This window comes from Varroa jacobsoni, unplaced genomic scaffold, assembly GCF_002532875.2.
Source record: "Varroa jacobsoni isolate VJ856 unplaced genomic scaffold, vjacob_1.0 scaffold_901, whole genome shotgun sequence".
Taxonomy (NCBI): domain Eukaryota; kingdom Metazoa; phylum Arthropoda; class Arachnida; order Mesostigmata; family Varroidae; genus Varroa; species Varroa jacobsoni.
In genome coordinates, this window is record NW_019213803.1 from 39,796 (window position 1) to 59,130 (window position 19,335).

Consider the following 19,335-nt stretch of genomic DNA (forward strand, 5'->3'; position numbering starts at 1 on the left):
TATTTTTCTTCCTTTTTAGCTTTTCGTATCCTCTATTTTAAAGAACTTCCCAATCTTAGGCGCTTTAGAATTTCGCCTTTAACAAACATTACAGTGCCAGTGGCGTCGTGTATTCAGGCAACTTGGTAGCTTGAAATGTATGGCCCGTATGACCAGGAATATATACGGAAAGGCAAACTCCCAAGACAAAGCGATCTCACGACCTACGTGCAAGTTTATCCATGTGCCTAGATAAAGCTGAGTTTCTACAGAATCCTTCGACTCGGAAAAGGTTATCTTGCTGACCGGATCTGTCTATGAATCCGACTACCCGCTTACCGCCATCAACATCTTGTTAGGATGTTTACATTGGCTCTTTGATTTTTCTACGCACGTAGCAGTACTTAAAAATTGACAACCGAAAAAGGCTAACTTGACTTACTTTTACAAACAAATAATGTCACATTTTAAAAATGGGACATTACTTGGCGTTGAGCAAGAAAAAATGGAATTAATGTAACAAAGACTTATATGATCGTCTTAGTGTAGTATTCAGCAATGACTGAATCAACGCTCATATTATATAGACAGTAACTATCGTGAAATACACCTTGAGTTTCATCTTAAATATATATATATATATATATATATATATATATATATGCACATTTATTTAATGATATTACATTCGCATGTTTACGAAGTTTACGGTGTGGAGATTCAAACCCAGAACGCTATATTGCAGCTGCGGGTGTTGGACGCAACTAGGCGCTAAAAGTTTCTCACAACACGTCAAATTCACATTGCAAAGATCAAAATAGCAACGCCAGTAAATATCGAACGGTCCATCCTATCGCTTCATCCTATCTCACTGTTAGACACATCATGCGGTGAGCTTATAAAACGATCGCATGCAAGTTCAAATTTTCGCGCGCATGCTCCTCTCAAATGCTTGGTCAGGTTGGGTATCAGCATTCCCGCGATACAGTTAAAACGGAGAAAAAAGCGAAAATGCGACCAACCAAAGCATATAGAGTCGCTTGCAAGCTGTAGTGTCGAAAGGAAGAGGAAGCTCTGAACAAGTGTGCAGATTCGCCATCTGTCTTTCCTCACAGGTTGCTTCTACAGCTACGGGTGCGGATTGCATCTGTTATAGTGACAACGGTGGCTTTTATTAGCAACTCCTGCTCGCCTTACGTCTTCAGCTGTGTAGGAGCGACAGCAGCATTAGCAAGCGCTATACCTTTTTGTGCCTCGACGGCCGATGCCGACTGCTTTGCTTGGGGCTTGCTGGGTCAAATGCTGATGATGATCGCAGGAGTCGCTGTCGTCGTTGCATTCGTCTGAGGAAGGAGCTGCAACGCAGCTGAGCCATTCGCTGCCAGACTGCCCGTGCATATAGTAACCATAGTGAACCTGTTTTCTCGAAATTACTTAGTTGACGACGAACGGCTGAGGGAAATGTCTCTCGTGTAAGTGATGCGAAATAAGTGGACTTGAAAACAAATAAACTGGACCAGACATAGAAGTCAGTTCAACAAGACGGCGGTGTTACCTGATCTGGCTTGATTCTACATACTTAGATAAAATGGTTGAAAGAATTTGAATCAGTGTAAAGACATCAGTGCCGTTTGTAATTGGGGTGGAGCTATTGGAAATTGGAGAAACAGTATTTCCTGTCAGCTAAAGGTTTCTTGCTGTATACACTGTAGAACGGTATATGTCTGCACTGAAAGTTATCGACCGAGCTAATTATCTTGTGTACGAATGTGTAAATGGGTTTCACCGGTATATATAATAAGTAGAGGAAAATTTTGTGTGAAGGTGACGAAATTGCCTGCGTGGAATTGAAGGCGAAGATATTAGTGAAAAGCTGATTTTCAAATTTATTTGTGTTATAATAGAGAAGTTGGACACCGTTGGTGCATTTGCATATTGAGACTGTTCTGACAGTTTCAAAAGAAACAACTACTGTAGCAGCAAGAACGGAAAAAAATACAGTAAGTCCACTGCTCATTAGGTTCATGCTCCTTCTATATGTTATCTATGGTGGAGATAAGTGTCGATCAAGTTGGCATACGAACCATGATATCTCGATCGTTGGAAAATAAAAATAGAGTTTCCTACTAGAGAAAATAAAAATAGAGTTACTGGCACCAATTTTGTTTTTTTTTTATGCAAGTTGCGTGCAGTATATATAGGCCGATCTTTTGTTATATGTAAGTTCCCACGGTTTGTGTCGTGTTTCAAAATTGATGAACCCGATGATAACGATAGAGATCTGATTGCAAAGGAAATATGCGATGCCAGTGAAAAGTTTGATATGTGGAGCTTCGTGAAGGTTCTTCCGTAAGTTTCCCGGCTCTAGTAGACTAGATATTCATTAGGTACACAATGCACAGATCTGAAAATTCTAGTTCGCGAGTTTGCAGCACTATTGTCAAAAGGCTGTACTTATTAAGGCTGTTCAGTTGCCGACGAATGTGATCTCGGTGTTATCTCGTTTATAGCACAGATATTTTTGCAAATCGTTATGTTATTTTTGCAAACCTGGCTCACTATCTTTGTTACAGGATAAACCATGATTGTCGCTCTCATTGTCTCGTAAAAATATTTTCTTTACCGTAGGGAAGTCTCTTCAAAGGCGAAGGTCATGTTTTGAATTAAAATTAGTCTGAAAAAAAACTGCGGAACTCAAATCTGTTGAGTATAAATAAGGCTGGAATCTTGTTTGCGGAATAAAACATGTGTTAGTTCGTTGAACGTACTGCAAAATTACGAATATGGAGGACGTATCTAACTAAATTCGTTGTGACAGGAGTATATTGCGGCGTCTTGGTGTACGTCGTATGTCAGTCGGTTCTATTAGTCCCAATTTTCTGAGCCGTATAGCAAAGCTTTAATAGTTACGTCATTGGCCTGTAGGGAAATACTTACTTCTTAGGTCTGTAATATATACGTAATCCTTTTCGGATTTCCCTTCGAAAGCAAAAACATTTTCGAAATCGTTGTACAGTAAGGGTTATTTTCCATGTAAGTGCATAACAAACTTATCAAGATAGCGAGATCAACCTTTACTTTTTCTATAGATATGCCGTAAACGTGTATTTCCATTGAATAATCCGATCCTTGCATGCGTACAAACTTGCGATATAGTTCGATCATATGAGTATTAGCAAATTAGGAGAAATCAGAAATTTTAATCATTGAACTTTTCCTTGTTGATTTTTTTTATTAATAGTAGGACTTAAGTTTGTTGGGTGGATTCGGTAAACGTGTCAGCTGGACCCAGTACCAAATCAAGGGGTCGTCGGTCTCCGCTCTCGACAATGGCGGAACCGCGTTCCCGTGTGCTTGTCGACCCTGAAACAGGCAATGTGCTAATTGTACATCGCCGCTCGATAGGAACCGGAACTATACTCTTCTTTCTTGCACTAGTCTCTCTTATAGCCGGTGAGTAGGACTACTGAGAATCTATGTAGCCTTTCTTAATTCGGCAAAGGTTTACAGATTCATAAAGGGTGGCGTTTCTCTTCGTAGTTTTTTTTTTGTGGCCATTTGCAATGATGAAAGTGATTATCAGAAATAATGTTTTAAATAGCAAGGTGTTTATTTCTAATTGGACAACACTTTGATTGCACGAATGGGCAGGCTGTCAAAATTGGACACCATTTTGCCTAGAGATTTCTATTTGTTGTGCAGGACGTTTAGCATAAATTGTGACACATGCTGGCACTCTGATTGTCGTAATGGGCATCCGTCCACCAGCGATTCTTGGTACTAAGCGAACGCCAGATTACATGCTGTATTGGCTGCCTGAAATCAACGGTCTACACAGCTCGCATGTGGCTTTCAAAGAAGCAGAACGAGACTTCAATAAAGCAAAGCGGTTTAGATTGAGGGAGTTGGAAATATATAAGAAATCACTAAAAAAAGATTTTTGATTGTTCAGGAATTTTTATGTAGAAACTGTTTTCAAGACATCGTTGATCCGGGCGTACCGGTAACGACTGCTGCTTTTTCAAGTTGTGGCGCTTTTTTGAACCTTTGAATTTTCAATATCTTCGATTTTGTTAGCCCAAAATTTGAAACAGCTGGCTTTGCGAATCAGGAACTTTCTAAATAATTTACGAGCGGTCATTCAAGCCCCAAACTTGCGAAAAGCGATAAAACTTACATTGAATCAACAAGTCCGTGAGGAATGCCCTGTCGCCACATATAAAAACCGATTTCATTTAGCTGTAACATATACACAAGCGACGCTTGAATTCTTCCTATTCATACTTAACACATTGTATGTAAATAATACTCTTACACCCAGTTTAGCCATAAGGTAGCGAAAATTAGAAGAAAGTCTTTTTCTGGCCCGGTTGAAGTCAAACGAAGTGGCCACATTAATGTTTTCATTTTCAGCAAAATATGTGGATGATGGCAACTATAGGGAGGCTTTCTACTCGTTCGGGGCCCTGTGCTGCTTACTATTGATGGGCGTTCTTATTTGGCGATGTTGTTGTTGTTGTTGCCACCCCAAACATCGCACACCTGGTTACGTCGTTGTCGGCGGTCCTCAAAGTCACGCAGGAGCCCCGATACAGCCGCAAGTCAATGTCACCCCTAATCCGGTTAGTAACACCGCTAGGTACTATTATCAATGAAACGATTAAACTCCAATTTCTAACAAAACCCAAGGCTACATTTATTCCAAAATTCACAGTGAGATGATACTATCGACATTCGATTATTCTGGGGTCTCCTAGGTAAAATATGCTACCTATGAAAGTCAGGAAGACCATATTGACCGTTACCTATTTGACCTATTTTGTATTATGCTTTCGGTCTTTTTTGTCGTACAGTAACAATATCAATCTTATTGTTATTTCGAATTATTCGTCGTGCATTGACAGGGTTACCCCGTGGCTGCTGCGGTACAGCCCGTCCTAACGAGTTATGCAACGCCTGGAGTAGGCACGTTTGCGGCGCCACCTTTCGTTGCTGGTATCGCTCCGCAGCCGGCATACAACCCAAATATGCCCCCGACGCAGGTTCAATCACAACAACAGCGCAGCGGTAATCTGCAAGAAGCATCCGCTCCTCTCTGTGATGCGCCCCCCTCGTACGATGAAGCTACGGCCATCCCTCACAAACAATGAAATTTATGCACGGATTCGATTTTGCAAAGAAGTAGAGACATAACCAAATATCTAAGTTTACCTATTCAACCTCAAGTAATCAGTCCGCTCAGAAACGTAAGAAATGCCGCTGGGTATAAATGCGGCGATAATACGACGAAGTATGCTTCCACGCGCTTTCAGAGAGTAGTCTAAAGTTTTTTCAGCGAGGGAAAAAGCTGCCTACAACGCCTTGGGATTGCGTCACCGATGTTACAATCCGGCGGCTCAGTTTAGGCAACACGAATGCAAATGCTCAAGTGCGACCACCTCCTGTTTGTCCACGCTCAGTATTAAATCGCGCGGCAAAGGCAGGAGCCAGTTTTAGAGTCACTCTCAGCTACCAGGCAAGCGGCGTCACCGTCATAGCGGCTAATTAGGACAGCTAGGGGTATCTCTATGATGCGTAGCTATCGAAGGGTGAGAAATTCACGAGCGTGATCAGACTAGTTTGTATATTTTGCTCAAGTTCTTTCTCTATTAAAGCATTACGAAACCAATGAACGGTAGAAAATAAACGACTACTCGAAATCTTACTTCAGAACGCATTTATGAGGACGGCACCTCTTGATGCCACAAGAGAATTATGTAATTTACTAATTAACCACTTGTTCGCCCTAAGTGGCCTATATATACATTACTACTTTTCTATCAAAGTTCCAGGTTAGCAGAGGTTTAATTATTCCAGCGTTCATTTATTTAGTGACGGGAATAACATACTTTCAGTGGGAGACACGCTGACTATGTGCTTTGTACGTAGACTATCTTAAAATCACCGCTACGGTCGCTTATAGTGATGGATGAAAGCTTAACAGAAGGAGGTTGAAGTTGTGAGGAATCGAATATACCAATACGAATGACTTTTGGTATGACTTTGAATCTTACTACTTAGCAGACAGAGCTCCACGTGTACACAGCTGTACCTCGCATTTTTAGTCAGTATTCATAATTATATATATATATATATGTGCGTGTCTGATCTAGTTTTTGAATGTAACATTATTGAATATAAGAAAACAACAGTGATTTTAGCGGTGTCCAATCTGTTAATGAATTTGTAGCAAGGGGTAAACCACGCAAACTAGCTGTATGAAGCGACAAATGAAACAGTCCGGCCCTATCAACTCTTGTATAAAGATTACTTGGTGTACATACGCCGACATGTACGGTGGTATTGTTCTGTCGAACAGTTCTTCTATACCAGTTATCTGTCTGTCTGTTAACCAAGAACTGGCTGTATATTCGTACTCCAAACATTACAGGCGAGTAAAATTGGAGTGAAGCAACTGCGCCATCTCTACCTGAGCTAGTAAATTATTCAAGCAAATAAAGATTGAGCCGAATTAGCTTTCATTAATTCAAATCTCAAGGTGGCAGATTATGCAAATTTTAATCTCAACGTGTATCTACACGGCGTGCAAAGCAAAATAAATATTATATATATACGCTTGCAAAACTTAATAGTGATATAAAGGATATAGCAGCTGATAGCTAGACGCGTCTCAAATATCAGCACAAAAACCACGTAGATATTAGATATAATAATCATATTTTATTAAAGAATCGTATAGCCTATCTGCTCTTTGTTGCAGATTGACTACCTCCCGCGACACTTACTAATCCGCTTTAAGTTCCAAAAACACAAAGAACTAAAGAAACACAGGATCTCCCCCTTATCTATGTAGAGACACTGAAGAACAGCGGTTGCGAACTTCTCGATAACTAACGAATAATCTCCTATTAAAATGCGGCAAGACTTTTTGAAAAATTACTTATTTTGAAAAATTTAGTCAAATAAATCATATAGTACGACATAGTTGACTTTAGAGGTGATTCTCGCAGCCATACATGTGAACAAATACTGTGTGGATAGGCGGCAAAAGAATGTTAAAAATCGTCTCAGTATAACTTGATCATAAAGGAGCTATGTCTGCAAGCGGCGTAAAACAAAGCAACGCTGTAGGAATGAAAGTTTTCTTTGTTGCCGAGGTCAAAAGGAGGGCAAAAGCTTTTTACAAGAAACTGCAAATACTAAACGACCATAGGCAGATGTGTACAGTGGATACCCATGGGTACAATTGTTCGCAGTAATAACGACCAACAACGATTTACAGTAACTCAATCGAAATTAGGTTTGAGATTTTCGGAAGGGTTGTGCGTAAAACCTATTGAGTATAATGCGTAATCAGGAATGGAGCGAATTGGTGGTATCATACGTAAGTTGTGCCGTTATTATGTCGTAAAAAGGCTCTTAATTCATGAGCCTTGTAAGAGCTTCGTAAGCAGGTTGGCGATACTAAAATATTCAATCCGTTATGAGTAATAGCCAATAAAGAAATCAATGACATAAGAAAAACTTAAACGAATTCGAGTGAATATAGTAAAGGTGATCGTTTTTCAGATTAGCTCACATTGACTTCGCCGCAATTCACTGGAAAAGAGTAGCTAGGTTACTTCAGTACTATCTAAACACCATAAGCAGTAGCGATTAAACGACCGAGAAAATTGCTTAGTTAGCCATTTACTTGTAAATTTATGAGCCTATCAAACATAATGACTACCATTCTCACACATATTTATACGTTACCATTTAAATCTTTCTTAAATACGCAGTCCTTCTAAAACATGAACGAACAGCAACAAAATTGAACGTGAGAAATGCGGTAAGGCACGCCGTAACCTCCTATTGCGACATTGAAGATTGCAGGAAATAAGCTTTATCAGATATATAGATAATCTTTATTGAAATATATTCAATATGAACGAAAAAATGGCCGGAAGTGATGGCAAAGATAATGTAGCATATGTATGTGGATTGAAAAAAATGTTTTAGAGGGTTTTAGAAGGTGGGACACTGGGTTGTCTACAAATATGAGTGTAGTTCGACCACAAGAACAGTTTAACAGGTATATAACTATAAGCCATAAATACATGCGCTTAAGTAATGGGACGTGGTTGAAGGGGGCAGGGGTTAGGAGAACGGCGGGAATGGTAACAACGACTGCTATAGTCTTGCGAATGCAGCCATATGTTCTGTAATATAAATACATTTAATGAAAAAAAAAACAAATAAAAATGTTTAGACAATATCTCTTTCACTCTATAAATAGGTAGTGATACTTACATCGAAAAGTTACACTAGACGCGAAACTCACACTTATTAATTACTAAAGTGTTAGATGTCGACAATTCGCTTCGCAATATTTAGCGATCCGCGCTGAATTAACGCGCTGTATTGGAGTTCATATCTATGAGCGTTACATATCTATGAGGAACTCATAACAAAAACATGCAAAAAAACTCTGTACCATTAAGTAGTCACAGCTTTTATATTAACAATATAATTATCGTACATTTTGTTTAACTAGCATATATACTCCGACAACGACGGCTTTTAAAAACAACTGCTGAGAAATGCCTCCTTAGAGGGCTTTTATAATGTCTCAGGGTGCGCTAAATGTTCGAGCAGTTTCGGATCGCTTCTCATGTTAGAACTATTCATCATAAATGGTATTATTACTACGGGAGTGTTATCTTCAACAGAGATGTCCGTCAGTAGATTCTTGTTCAAAGTAAACGTTACGTGGGCCTATTTTTAATTTGATAGGCAAATTCAAGTCGAAATCCCTACGCTTGATACTTCTTACGAATATCGATTCTGATTATTAGCATTGTTTTTTTTTCATTTTTCCTAGTAAAATTTCAGAATTATGAATTTCAGATGAATTCAGATTAATCCATTCGATCTAATGCTTGATCTCGCTTATTAGGGTGATCAGTGTTAGTTCTTGTTACTCGAAGTTGCACGTACCGTCGGAACGCATAAGAGTAAACGGCTTTTTGTTTCTATTGAAAATTGCATTTGCGTGTGTTTTTATATAAATGACTTTAAATACAATGCTGTGTCAGCATTCGCATGGTACCACTAATGAATGTAAGATTCAAGCCGCCAAGAAAGCGGGTATTGTGTATTTTTTTAAGCCTCGGATCAACCACAGACTTCCTGTTACTAGATAATTTAGAGAAATTAATGTCTCAATTTTTTTTGTTAGACGGCTGACTACTGGTTCGCTTGGAACAAATACAAATGCTCCGACCGCTCTATTTCTATCATGAATCCAATAAAGGAATCAATATTGGCGTTAGATAAGCAAAGAATTTCCAGCAGATATCGCTTATTGCTCTCATAGTACATCTATAATTTACCTGAAGATGTTTGTTTCTTGATCTTCCTTCTGTGGCTTTTCTAAAGCTGCTTTTCTTTTTAATTAGATATAACAAATATATATCTTAAGTAATATGCTATTAAGTAATATGATTTAACAAGTGAAATATCCAACTTTAGTGTACACGGGGTAACAGGACATATTATCAACGGGCTGGGGTTTAGTAACAACCAATCTCTCTAAAGAAGTTTACGGAGGAGAATTAAGATTCCACTGTTCTGGTGAACCAACTGCAATTACTTCAAACTTTCTTCTAAGCGTTGCTTATTGCGCTCATGATCCAATAATATGACAATTTCTAGGGAGATCTAACAGTATTCCTGCAAGTAATTTCATTTATGGGTTGACGAACCCGCACAAAATACGGGTGCAGATTCTTAGTGGATTTTGACTAGAAAAATTTAGCCTTATTGTTTACATAGAGAAGCCGTAGTCAATTGCATTACGTTGTTCTTAAATGGTTTCTTCATTGTTTAAATTAAATTGTTTTCGTTCAGCATAGCCTACCCTTTGTGTACCTGCGATCAAAATGTTAGTTTAATACAATGTATATGTGTTTCTTTCAGATATTGGTGGGTTCCATATTTTATTGAAGCATTTTATTTTCTAATTAGCATGAAGCATTGTGGGTCGTTCGATATTAAATCATAAATATCTGATACAAACATTACCTACTGTCATACGTTGGTGTCATCCGATGTATCCATTCTGGGCATGACACCAACCATTGCCACCGAGCAGATCAACAAAATGTCACTTGTTACGCATTTTATTAGCATACACTAAGCACCTACCGATTTTCTAAAACCAAGCCATATGCGCCTAATGGCACTTTGCAGGTGTATTAAGAAATTTGCCTTCAAAGTGTGAATAACTCGATTCTAATTCGAAATCAATATTAAAGTACCTCGATTTGATAGTACCAGTGGTCGCCTAAAAAGTATCGAGTAATATAAGAAGACCGCAATAAACACCCACGTTTCGGAGTCCTTATTTTAGAAAATGCTATCATGGTAATAAGATGGTCAAAGATATCGAACTGTGGAGAGTACGGCCAGCTTGTGTTGCTCGTTTCAAGGATATAGAGGAAGACTGGCTCGGATATGACGAGATCGTTGTAGGCTTTGGAAGAACAGCTAATATATATGTTTCTTCATTATAGTTAGTGGGTCAATTACTAACAGGGTTAAAAGGGCGATGTATAATGGATTAAAGATATTCCAACTGGCGCAGTTGTACGGATAATTCGAATTTCTATATTCTGTGAAAAGCGTATTTTGCTGATCTTGTTAATAGTTTTATAAAAATTTAGCAGTCAGATAATAACGTATCATTTCTTCCGACTTCGATTAGTCCTTAGGAAGTCTAGTGGCAAGGCGGCCAAGTTACGCATGACAGACCTAAACATTTTGTCACAAAATCTGTGTATAAGGGATATATTTCCATAACGAAATAAATTCGACTTTCACAACCAGATGCGCGCAGCCCCGAGTTCACAGCCCTGCCAGCGGTCCGATTTCAGCTTTCCACACAATGTGTTTTTGCATATTTTTTTCGCACTGGTATCCTTAAATTTTCTTTAAAACTTGACACCTTTTAAGATATTTACCTTCGTTTTATAGTTGAATAACTTAGACAATTTTAATAATCTTTTTCTTACCTTAATGCCATGTTAAAACATGAGGAGAATGGCCAGGCCGATTCGATAAATAAATAATATGTATAGGTTCCTGGCTACACTTATAACATTGGTGTTATTTTAATAAAAAAAAAATTAATATACTACAGCTATTGGTTTTACAAGACTTTCTTTAATTATACGGATCGTGTTCACTTCGCAGTCACAAATAAGGTTCACTTAAGTTCCACAAAAAATAGCCGCCCTATCTTTATAGAATATGATTATTTCTTAATTATGCTTTTTCAAAATTCATGTAATTTATAATGCAAACAAGATTGTTTTCTTTCTAAGATAATTTGTTTATAAATTAGTTTATAAACTAAATAAAGTACGGGGTTTCGTAGCTGTCAAATAACTAAGCGATTTCAAGTCTTCTTAACCCTCAAGTGTCTTGATATGGATTAGGTAACTCCATATATCGTTAGTGCTATGATTTCGCTTTCCTATTCATATAACCACCTGTTGTTGTTCTTTAGCGTAATTCTGGAGGTTTGTTCACAATTTCGCAAATATTCAGTAGGATCGTTTGGAATAAGGTTCGTCCTAGGCCTCGTGTCATATGGTAACGGATGCGCCAATCTATCATTTGGAATCTACGTCAGGATTAGTCGTTATTTCGCTTTTATCCGAAAGTACCTAAAAATAATGAATGGAAGAGAATGTAAACTGAAAGCTTAAATAAAAGAAGGGAAATTTTCACTGTATATAGACGTATGTAGGTAAAGTATACACGTTTCTGTGCTATATATATATATAAAACATCCCAAAACTAGGGCAAAAATAGTTACCGCAAAATGCGAGTGCTTAATAATGAGCCCTTTATTAATAATTTCCCCTAAATTGCAAATTTCTTTTTATTCGGAGATAATTTAACTCACTGGATACAAGGCAAAATCCATAAGTAATGATTTGTTCTTGTAGAATGAAATAATTATCGTCTAATTATTAGTTACTTATGAGAAACGCTCTCCAGTTATCAGATGTCAACAATCGGAGTTATTGGCGTTTATTTACGCAGTCAAGTTTAACCTATAGCACGACGAGCATAAGTTGTTATGGGCAAACTAGTTTGGAGAACAAAAAAAAAGCTTCTTTGAAAAAAATCTTGTTGTTAAGAATTCTAATTATATCCAAACAACAAGGATCACAGGCAAATATTTGCGTTTCTTTTGTTTGTTATCGAAGTTTTTTTAAAATATGTACATAGTCTTTGTTCTATTAATATTATTTTCATTAAAAATGGTTAATGGTAGCTCGTGTTCCTGTGTAATTTTGAACTGTATTCCTATGCTTTTGTTTTGGGAAGGCCAAGACCCACAAGCGAAGCCGCTTCTTCAATAGATCGCTCCCCATGTGAATGATATTGTTTTGTGATTTCGGCCACACGACGGCTGCTTTGCAGGTACACCGTAAACGTGTCAAGCCTGGAATTAAATTAACATAACAGAGAACACGCATTTAATTGATTTGTCACTCGAATGTACTACACACTGCAAAATCTGACTGTACAGAGCTGACAAAGTTGGTGCAAACAATCTCACACTCTGCAATCTGTGTGTACGTTTTAGTGTAATAAATCCTGCACTCATAAAAATTAGCCGTACGGCAGGACCTTGTAAACGGTAACTATAACGGTAACGGTAACTGCTACGTAATAAACTTATTCACATTTTTTTTTTTTTTTTTTACTTGACATGACGTTGATACCGGGAGAATATTTTTTCGCGAAGTTTGTTCTTACGAGTGTAGTATGTTCTGGCTGGGAGGCCCTACCTGTTGATTAACTCCTGTCGCTGCAGGCAAAGCCTCTCGTCGGTTTCACGGTGTTTTCGAGCTGTGGCCAACGTGAATCGAACAGCGGGGCTGTCCGTTATTTTCATCTTGGCAGGCATGTTACGTCGCAGCTCTGTGTAAAAGTTGCGCAGAGAGCGTAAAGCACGAGCTGTTGCGGCCATATCGTTCTAAAATGCCCCAGGCTCCCTTTAATCAACGGAATTTACCGTATGTAGCTAAGTGACCAGAACAAAAAGCGAACATTTTACGTGCGGACAACCCTATAATATAGCATGTTATGGCAAACTCGCGGACCAGCAGTTGTGAACAATAAATAAAGAGACATGGCCAGCACTAAAATCATATGCTCGTACTTATACAATACATGAACAGAATTAAATAATTCGAGTTTTACGTTAGATACTACAATTAAGCATTATTTCTAGTGTAAAGCTTTTTTCCACACGAAATAAACTTTATCTATGGCTGGTTTCAAGCATTCACCATCTTACCTTTAGCTAAGTCTTGCGTCCTAAAACGAATTCTGTTGAGATGACGAAGCGACAATTTCCTGCTAACCTAAACAAACATTTAATAAAATCTAACAATTCTTTGTTCGCTCAGTGTTATTGCATATAGCGAGTAATTGTCTTAAAATTTTTATCCAAAAAATTGACATTTCAATTATCTTCGGAAACTAGTTTGGAATAGAATAGAATCTCACCTATTTGTATTCTAAGATCTGAGGGTCGCTTTGCGGACGTCAGTCCCCAACGTATGAAAACGTATCTTAAACCGGCCCTGACTTGTGTGGGGCGTTAAGTGAATTCTAGTTCAATCTTGTACTTACATTAATGACAATCGCAAGCAATTCGATCACTTCACTGTTACGGACAAATTTACGTAGGTTTACGATTACTGTTGGGTCCATTTACAGAAGGTTAAGAAGAAAGCGCAGGTACTAGCAAAGAATAATAGTAAGCTATGTTTTCCTTGAGGGATCGTCTGTTTTGAATTAAGGGCGCGCCATATATTTCCAGTTCTAGATGCGAAGAGCTGGGGACGACAATGAAGCAAAGGCGAAAAGAGACGGCGATGCATTCACTTATGGAGCTCGCAGTGAAAAATCTTGCTGTACTACGGTGATTTTCCATGATATATATGACGCAAGTATTTGATAACAAGTTAATATTAGCACGATTAAGAGCCGTAAATCTAATAGTTAGTCTACGCTGGACAATGTTCACCTAACGGATTTTCGACACTGTTTATAATATTACAGAGAAACGTGTCGCAAGTATATTACTAAGTGATATGTGTGACGGTCAATTGACTGTCATGATTCGATAAATACTGGCCACGATGTTTAGTAGCGTTATAGAATATGGGGAAGCTTTTTTAAGGTCGTAGTACGAATTCTGTGCAGACTGCTCTCGGTGGTGAGTCTATCTTGTCAGCGCAGATTGTGCCACCTATAGTAAAGTATTGCCCTCAAGTCCAGCCTACAGATGAAAACTATTAGAGTGGCTTTTCGAATCGAGATGCATGATGAGAGTTGCTAGTAAAAATGGCAAATAAACGTTGATGATAGAAACATCTTATTTTTTAAATGTATGTAGTAGAGTGAAAGGCCTTATCACTATCTGCTAACACCACCTACAGGCGTCTTATCTTATCAATACGTATGATATCAACATGGCGGTGGCAACAAGAAAAACGTTTTAGCCAGTTCTAAGCATAGATGCAGCATTATGATAGCATAAATTATATTCCACACAAGCTAATTAAAAATAACCTATTCGAATATTGAAGAGTTGTGAAGACACTGATCGTGTTTACGCAGAGTGGCTGTATACATTTAGCAACTTTATCAACTAAATAAACACAACTTCGTTTGCAGGACAATCTTGTAATGATAGTTTAACCCAAATCGAACAGTCCTCGATAGACACTGCTAACATTTGCTATATGTCGGCGGTATCAAGCAAGAACCTTCGAATTTGCATAGGTTTCCCAACGTTGGGGGCCCACGCGGCGGGTTGAAGATGGGTGTGACCATACAGACTTGCGGGGAAACCTGAACGAGCAGCTGGGAGCCAATTTCGTTTCCCTGAAATATACGCGTATATAAAAACAAACGTATTTGTTTTTGCTGGTACTAGTCGTAAATTTCACATCATGACTAATGCAATCTTTCTGTCAAACGTGTCTGCGTGTGTACGTGTACTCTAATTATTCTTTAATATAACGGTTTTGTAGAGCAGCATTGGAAACAAAACGGCTAGAGCGACCGACCCGAAAAAGCTTTATATTTATCGAGCTTACTGAAATTAGCTAACATAAACTAAGCTGAACGCGACCATCACCGCATAACTATTATTAGTCAGTAACCGGACTTTATTTTTCCGTGCTAGTGTTTACTGCTCATTAGATTTATCGTCACTATTTACTACACGTGGCGCAGATCTAGTTTGTTAAAATCGGCAATTTAAAAAACAAAGAAACACTTTCCTTTAGCTATAGGAAATACGGTATTAGATAGTAAAATATTAGACGGCGGATGAATATTGAGCAAGATATGGATCAATGTGAGCATTAACAAGCGTATTTTAATGCTATGTTGGTATTTCGCATAGATGCATTGTTTATCAGCGAAAAATATGTACGATCAACAAAACTTACTGCGCAAATGAAAGGCCAAATAGACGACCAGAGACAAATAGGACCAGTGTTTTTAATAGTTAACTTATTTGTACCAGCTTCGACTCTTAGCTTGAACCAGCCGCTCAGTATATGAAGGGCGGTTAATGGGCAATATGTAAATTCTAATATACAGTACATTTACGAACAATAAAAGCAAATAACAAGCACTTTGCTAACTTACGATCTTCTTGGCTCCGACAGCTCTGACTTGATCGTCAGTCAAGTTCCACTTAGCTTGTAGCCAGTTACGAAGGATTCCATTGCACTGTTTGAATACAGGCTCATTTTCCATGGCTACCTCTAGTTCTGTTGGTTTACATGTTGGCACATTTGAATCCGGCAGAGCTGAACACAGGGTCACGACTGCTAATAAGGTGCTCAACTTCATCATGGCTGTTAACAGCTATGGGGTTTACTCGACACGAAGTCCCTCGTGCTAATGGCTAGAACTTAAACCTGAAATCATATTTGATATTTTAACTAATCATTAAAATCACTACATTCAACATGAGAAATCTCATCAGTTGTTTAGAGATGTGTACGTAGATCTAGGTCCATAATAACTCATAATAAATAACAGGCGTTTATTTCATTTCATTATTCCTAAATGTGCACAATAATTACTCGTCCCGTTATTAAAAGGGTAAGATATTTAGTGACACATTAAAAAAGGGTTTCTGCAACTGCTGCTATTATGTGGTTAGATTCGGCATGCCTATGCTTAAATACGTATATATGTGTATATAGTGATAGCACCGGTTGATAATGAATGACCCCTGTTACCTGGATGATCTGCTCTTGAATTGTATATACTCACGAACGTACCGTGCAATTTGTTGCCTAGTCCAGTTTCGTCTATGTTTTTATAGTGCGTACGTGCCCATATTGAACGAAAGCAGCAAAGACCGGAATAGAAATGCTATTTCAAGCTCACGTGTCATACATTACACACAGTTTTTATGAACGGTTCTAGTATTATATTACTAGTAAAATGTGATTTTGTCTACGTTTAACTAAGCACCATCGTACAAACCACAGTTTCAGAAAAGGAGTGTAGGGATAAGGCTTTAAGCAGCTAAAGCATAAGCCTTCAAATATTTAGGTATAAAATAAAACCAATCAACGTTAGCTCAATTAACGTTAGATCAATTAACGTTGGCTACGCATGTGATAGCTGCATGGCCTAAATTGGTGTGCTACATACCGTTGTTGTCCTTCGGCCAACGGCGTCCTCCTAGGAAGTGCCATGAAAATGAACCGCTGAAACTGAAAAACAGCAGCGAACTCCACTTTATACAGCCACTGGCCAAGGTTGAACGCTCTAAATGGAACCCTCGACTGTGATCGCCTGTTTCACACGAAGCAGCACGAAATACGATTTGTATTTGATTGCGTTAATCTCTATATGGTATGTATCTTCTAGTGATAGATCTTATTCTAATTAGGCTATCAACACGTACGTAAAATATAAGTATAGAAGTGGTAGATCTGCAAAAGAACCTAATAAACTAAAGTGATATAGACACATAGGACTGGGGAGTTTTTTTTTCTGTCTATTCTTTTGAATTTCTGCATAACGGGTCGTTTTGTCTAATCATATCATATGTCTAATATCAGCTTTCGTTTGAGTGGATTTATTTCATACAATTGGATTATGGTATTTATTATTATCGAGTTTTCTAAATAAGCTTGTTTCGTTGGGACATGTTACGCATGTACGCGAGCTAGCGAATTTGCGCCAGCCAACACGAACTAATTTCGAATGACTTGATCAACAGCAGTATAGTCCGCACAGAACCAGACGTAAGCTCTTTCACAAATCTCGATTTACTATACGCTGCCGTAAGTTACTCTTTCCCATCGTTGAAAATTGCCGTCGAGAGAGAGAGACGCCATCTCAGTTCATTCTTTTCGAGTGGCGCGTTTCCTCTAGGATCATGTTTGCGCAAAGAAGCAGTACGGCTCTTTGTAGTTGCGTACCCGAACATACTCGAATTTGTTGCGCCACTTTTGACGACATTTCGAAATAGTTCCGCACGTGTGATAAATTCGAAGGAACTATTATTTAGAGCATCTCGATTTGATTAGTTTAAGCAACAAGTCCATAAAAATACGAAGGAAGTCGTTACGGAGCTTTTATGGGATTAACAATAGCTGGATATATATATATATATATGTATTGATGAATACGATCACACTGTATCAGGTAATCGTCGAAATAAACATATTGAAGGAAAAAGAACTGACTGAGTAACGCGAGTGGATCAAACCTGACACCTTTTGAAATTGATTTACCGCCTCCAGGGCCATAACATATGCGTGACCTCTATAAAATAATAAATTATATTATTACTTCTGTTTTTCTGTCTTTTTCTACGGGTATCTATAAATGTTGTAGTTCTTTTCACAATACTGAGTTAATTAGTGCATTTCTTGTCCCTTAAATTGGCCTCATTAACATGGCGTCCTAAAGGAAAGTATCTAAAAATGAAGTAATTGACAGTACCTGATAAAGTGGCATGCGTATGTTTGTCGTATTACATATCAGCCTGCTACCTGAAGCCCTTTAAAAAAGGCTCGACAAGAAAAACCTGTCAGGTGTGCATTACACCTTATTATAATGTGCCACGTGTGTCATTATCCTATTTACGATATCCTGTGAGAAATTGTTTTTTCGTTAATACGTATTTTGGTTAATACCGTCTGTGAGGTAACTTTTCTAATCTATGCGAGAGGTTTTGATTTGATCGACCATTCCATAGAGTGAGAGGAACATTTATTCACGAATCAGTAGTATGTGCATCTGCGTGGTATACTGTGTTATCAGCAGAGTATGTAAACATCTGTACATGACATAATAAGAGTATAGTAATTATTTGAGAAAGGCCGTTGTATAGAATAAATAACCAAACCCAATAGATATTTGAATGAGGAAACTCATAATATAGTGTATGTCTAAAATGCATATGTTGTTTACATATCGTGAATTAAAAGGTTTGCCAAAAAATTTCAAAGATGCATGACTTTACCTTTTTTTGTTTTTTTGTGACTAGGCTTATTTTTATTTTCAAAAATATTAGATAGTGCTGGATGATCCTTTTTAATACTGACAGGACAACACAATATGGCTGACCTATTAGTAGTAAGTTCCACTAATTTGAAGGTAAAACATTTATTTAGTGCATATGTTTTACTACGGGCATCAGTAGATCTTTTACCTGTCTATTTGGGCAGAATAACTATGTGTGCCGCTAAAACTTTGTATACCTTTTTCGCCTTATAGATTCCAACATTTTTTTAGACATTTTTAAGGAAGCTATCGTCGAAATAACTGTTAAATGACAGTTTACACCATACAGTAAATAAAGGCAGAGCTTGTCGTTGCGGAGTATATAGACTTACGGAATTGAATGTGCGTTTTATTCCTCGATTTATACAATATACCAACAGCAAATTTCAGTTTTTTTTGAGCACATTTTTTTAGCTTGATTGTCTCTATTGGAAAACTGAGCTAAGCTATTCGTATTCGACTAAGCATCACACAGTTAAAGTTAGCTGAGTATGATATTTTAACAATCCAAGGCCTTATTGCCCTACCCACTCTTAACAACAGTTCTAGCGTCATTATGTCTGGCTCAGCTCGTGTATAGCATTTCCCATTGAGGGCATTTCATATTTATTGTCTAAAACTGATTTCTGAAATCTTTAGATTTTTTTTTTGTTTTTCTTCTTTGGAAAACAGAGATTATCGCCTGCCAATCGTATGATACCATCCTTCAGATAAAAATTATCGAAATAAATATTT

At 37.9% G+C, this 19,335-nt stretch overlaps 2 protein-coding genes across 5 annotated transcripts; one reads left to right on the forward strand and one right to left on the reverse strand.

Annotated features, from left to right (window-relative positions):
• Positions 1 to 648: 648 nt before the first annotated feature.
• On the forward strand, positions 649 to 8,236 carry LOC111264814 (uncharacterized). Of its 3 annotated transcripts, none has more exons than XM_022840989.2 (4): positions 649 to 1,979; positions 3,221 to 3,432; positions 4,393 to 4,601; positions 4,884 to 8,236. In XM_022840989.2, exons 2-4 carry the CDS (start codon positions 3,309 to 3,311, stop codon positions 5,127 to 5,129), a joined length of 579 nt encoding a protein of 192 aa, XP_022696724.1. In that variant the 5' UTR covers positions 649 to 1,979; positions 3,221 to 3,308; the 3' UTR covers positions 5,130 to 8,236. The 3 variants fall into 3 exon arrangements, with proteins under 3 accessions (XP_022696724.1, XP_022696725.1, XP_022696727.1); XM_022840990.2 differs by having other exon boundaries at positions 3,224 to 3,432; XM_022840992.2 differs by having other exon boundaries at positions 649 to 1,451.
• Positions 8,237 to 11,849: 3,613 nt separating this feature from the next.
• On the reverse strand, positions 11,850 to 17,306 carry LOC111264815 (protein FMC1 homolog). 2 transcript variants are annotated; one of them, XM_022840993.2, is made up of 7 exons: positions 17,176 to 17,306; positions 16,735 to 16,878; positions 15,712 to 15,986; positions 13,678 to 14,937; positions 13,340 to 13,406; positions 12,828 to 12,960; positions 11,850 to 12,478 (listed from the first exon to the last, which is right to left on the reverse strand). In XM_022840993.2, the coding sequence occupies exons 4-7, from the start codon at positions 13,756 to 13,758 to the stop codon at positions 12,340 to 12,342; spliced, it is 420 nt and encodes a 139-aa protein (XP_022696728.1). In that variant the 5' UTR covers positions 13,759 to 14,937; positions 15,712 to 15,986; positions 16,735 to 16,878; positions 17,176 to 17,306; the 3' UTR covers positions 11,850 to 12,339. The 2 variants fall into 2 exon arrangements, with proteins under 2 accessions (XP_022696728.1, XP_022696729.1); XM_022840994.2 differs by lacking the exons at positions 16,735 to 16,878; positions 17,176 to 17,306 and adding an exon at positions 16,356 to 16,467.
• Between the last annotated feature and the right edge of the window lie 2,029 nt (positions 17,307 to 19,335).

Excerpts from the sequence above, each read along its gene's own strand:
- LOC111264815 (XM_022840993.2), bottom strand. The coding sequence starts at position 13,758 with ATGGACCCAACAGTAATCGTAAACCTACGTAAATTTGTCCGTAACAGT. Across the intron at positions 13,407-13,677 it reads TGCTTGCGATTGTCATTAAT|GTTAGCAGGAAATTGTCGCT; the intron begins GTAAGTACAAGA and ends ATGTTTGTTTAG. Across the intron at positions 12,479-12,827 it reads CGACAGGAGTTAATCAACAG|GCTTGACACGTTTACGGTGT; the intron begins GTAGGGCCTCCC and ends ATTTAATTCCAG.
- LOC111264814 (XM_022840989.2), top strand. The coding sequence starts at position 3,309 with ATGGCGGAACCGCGTTCCCGTGTGCTTGTCGACCCTGAAACAGGCAAT. Across the intron at positions 3,433-4,392 it reads ACTAGTCTCTCTTATAGCCG|CAAAATATGTGGATGATGGC; the intron begins GTGAGTAGGACT and ends TTTCATTTTCAG. Across the intron at positions 4,602-4,883 it reads TCAATGTCACCCCTAATCCG|GGTTACCCCGTGGCTGCTGC; the intron begins GTTAGTAACACC and ends GTGCATTGACAG.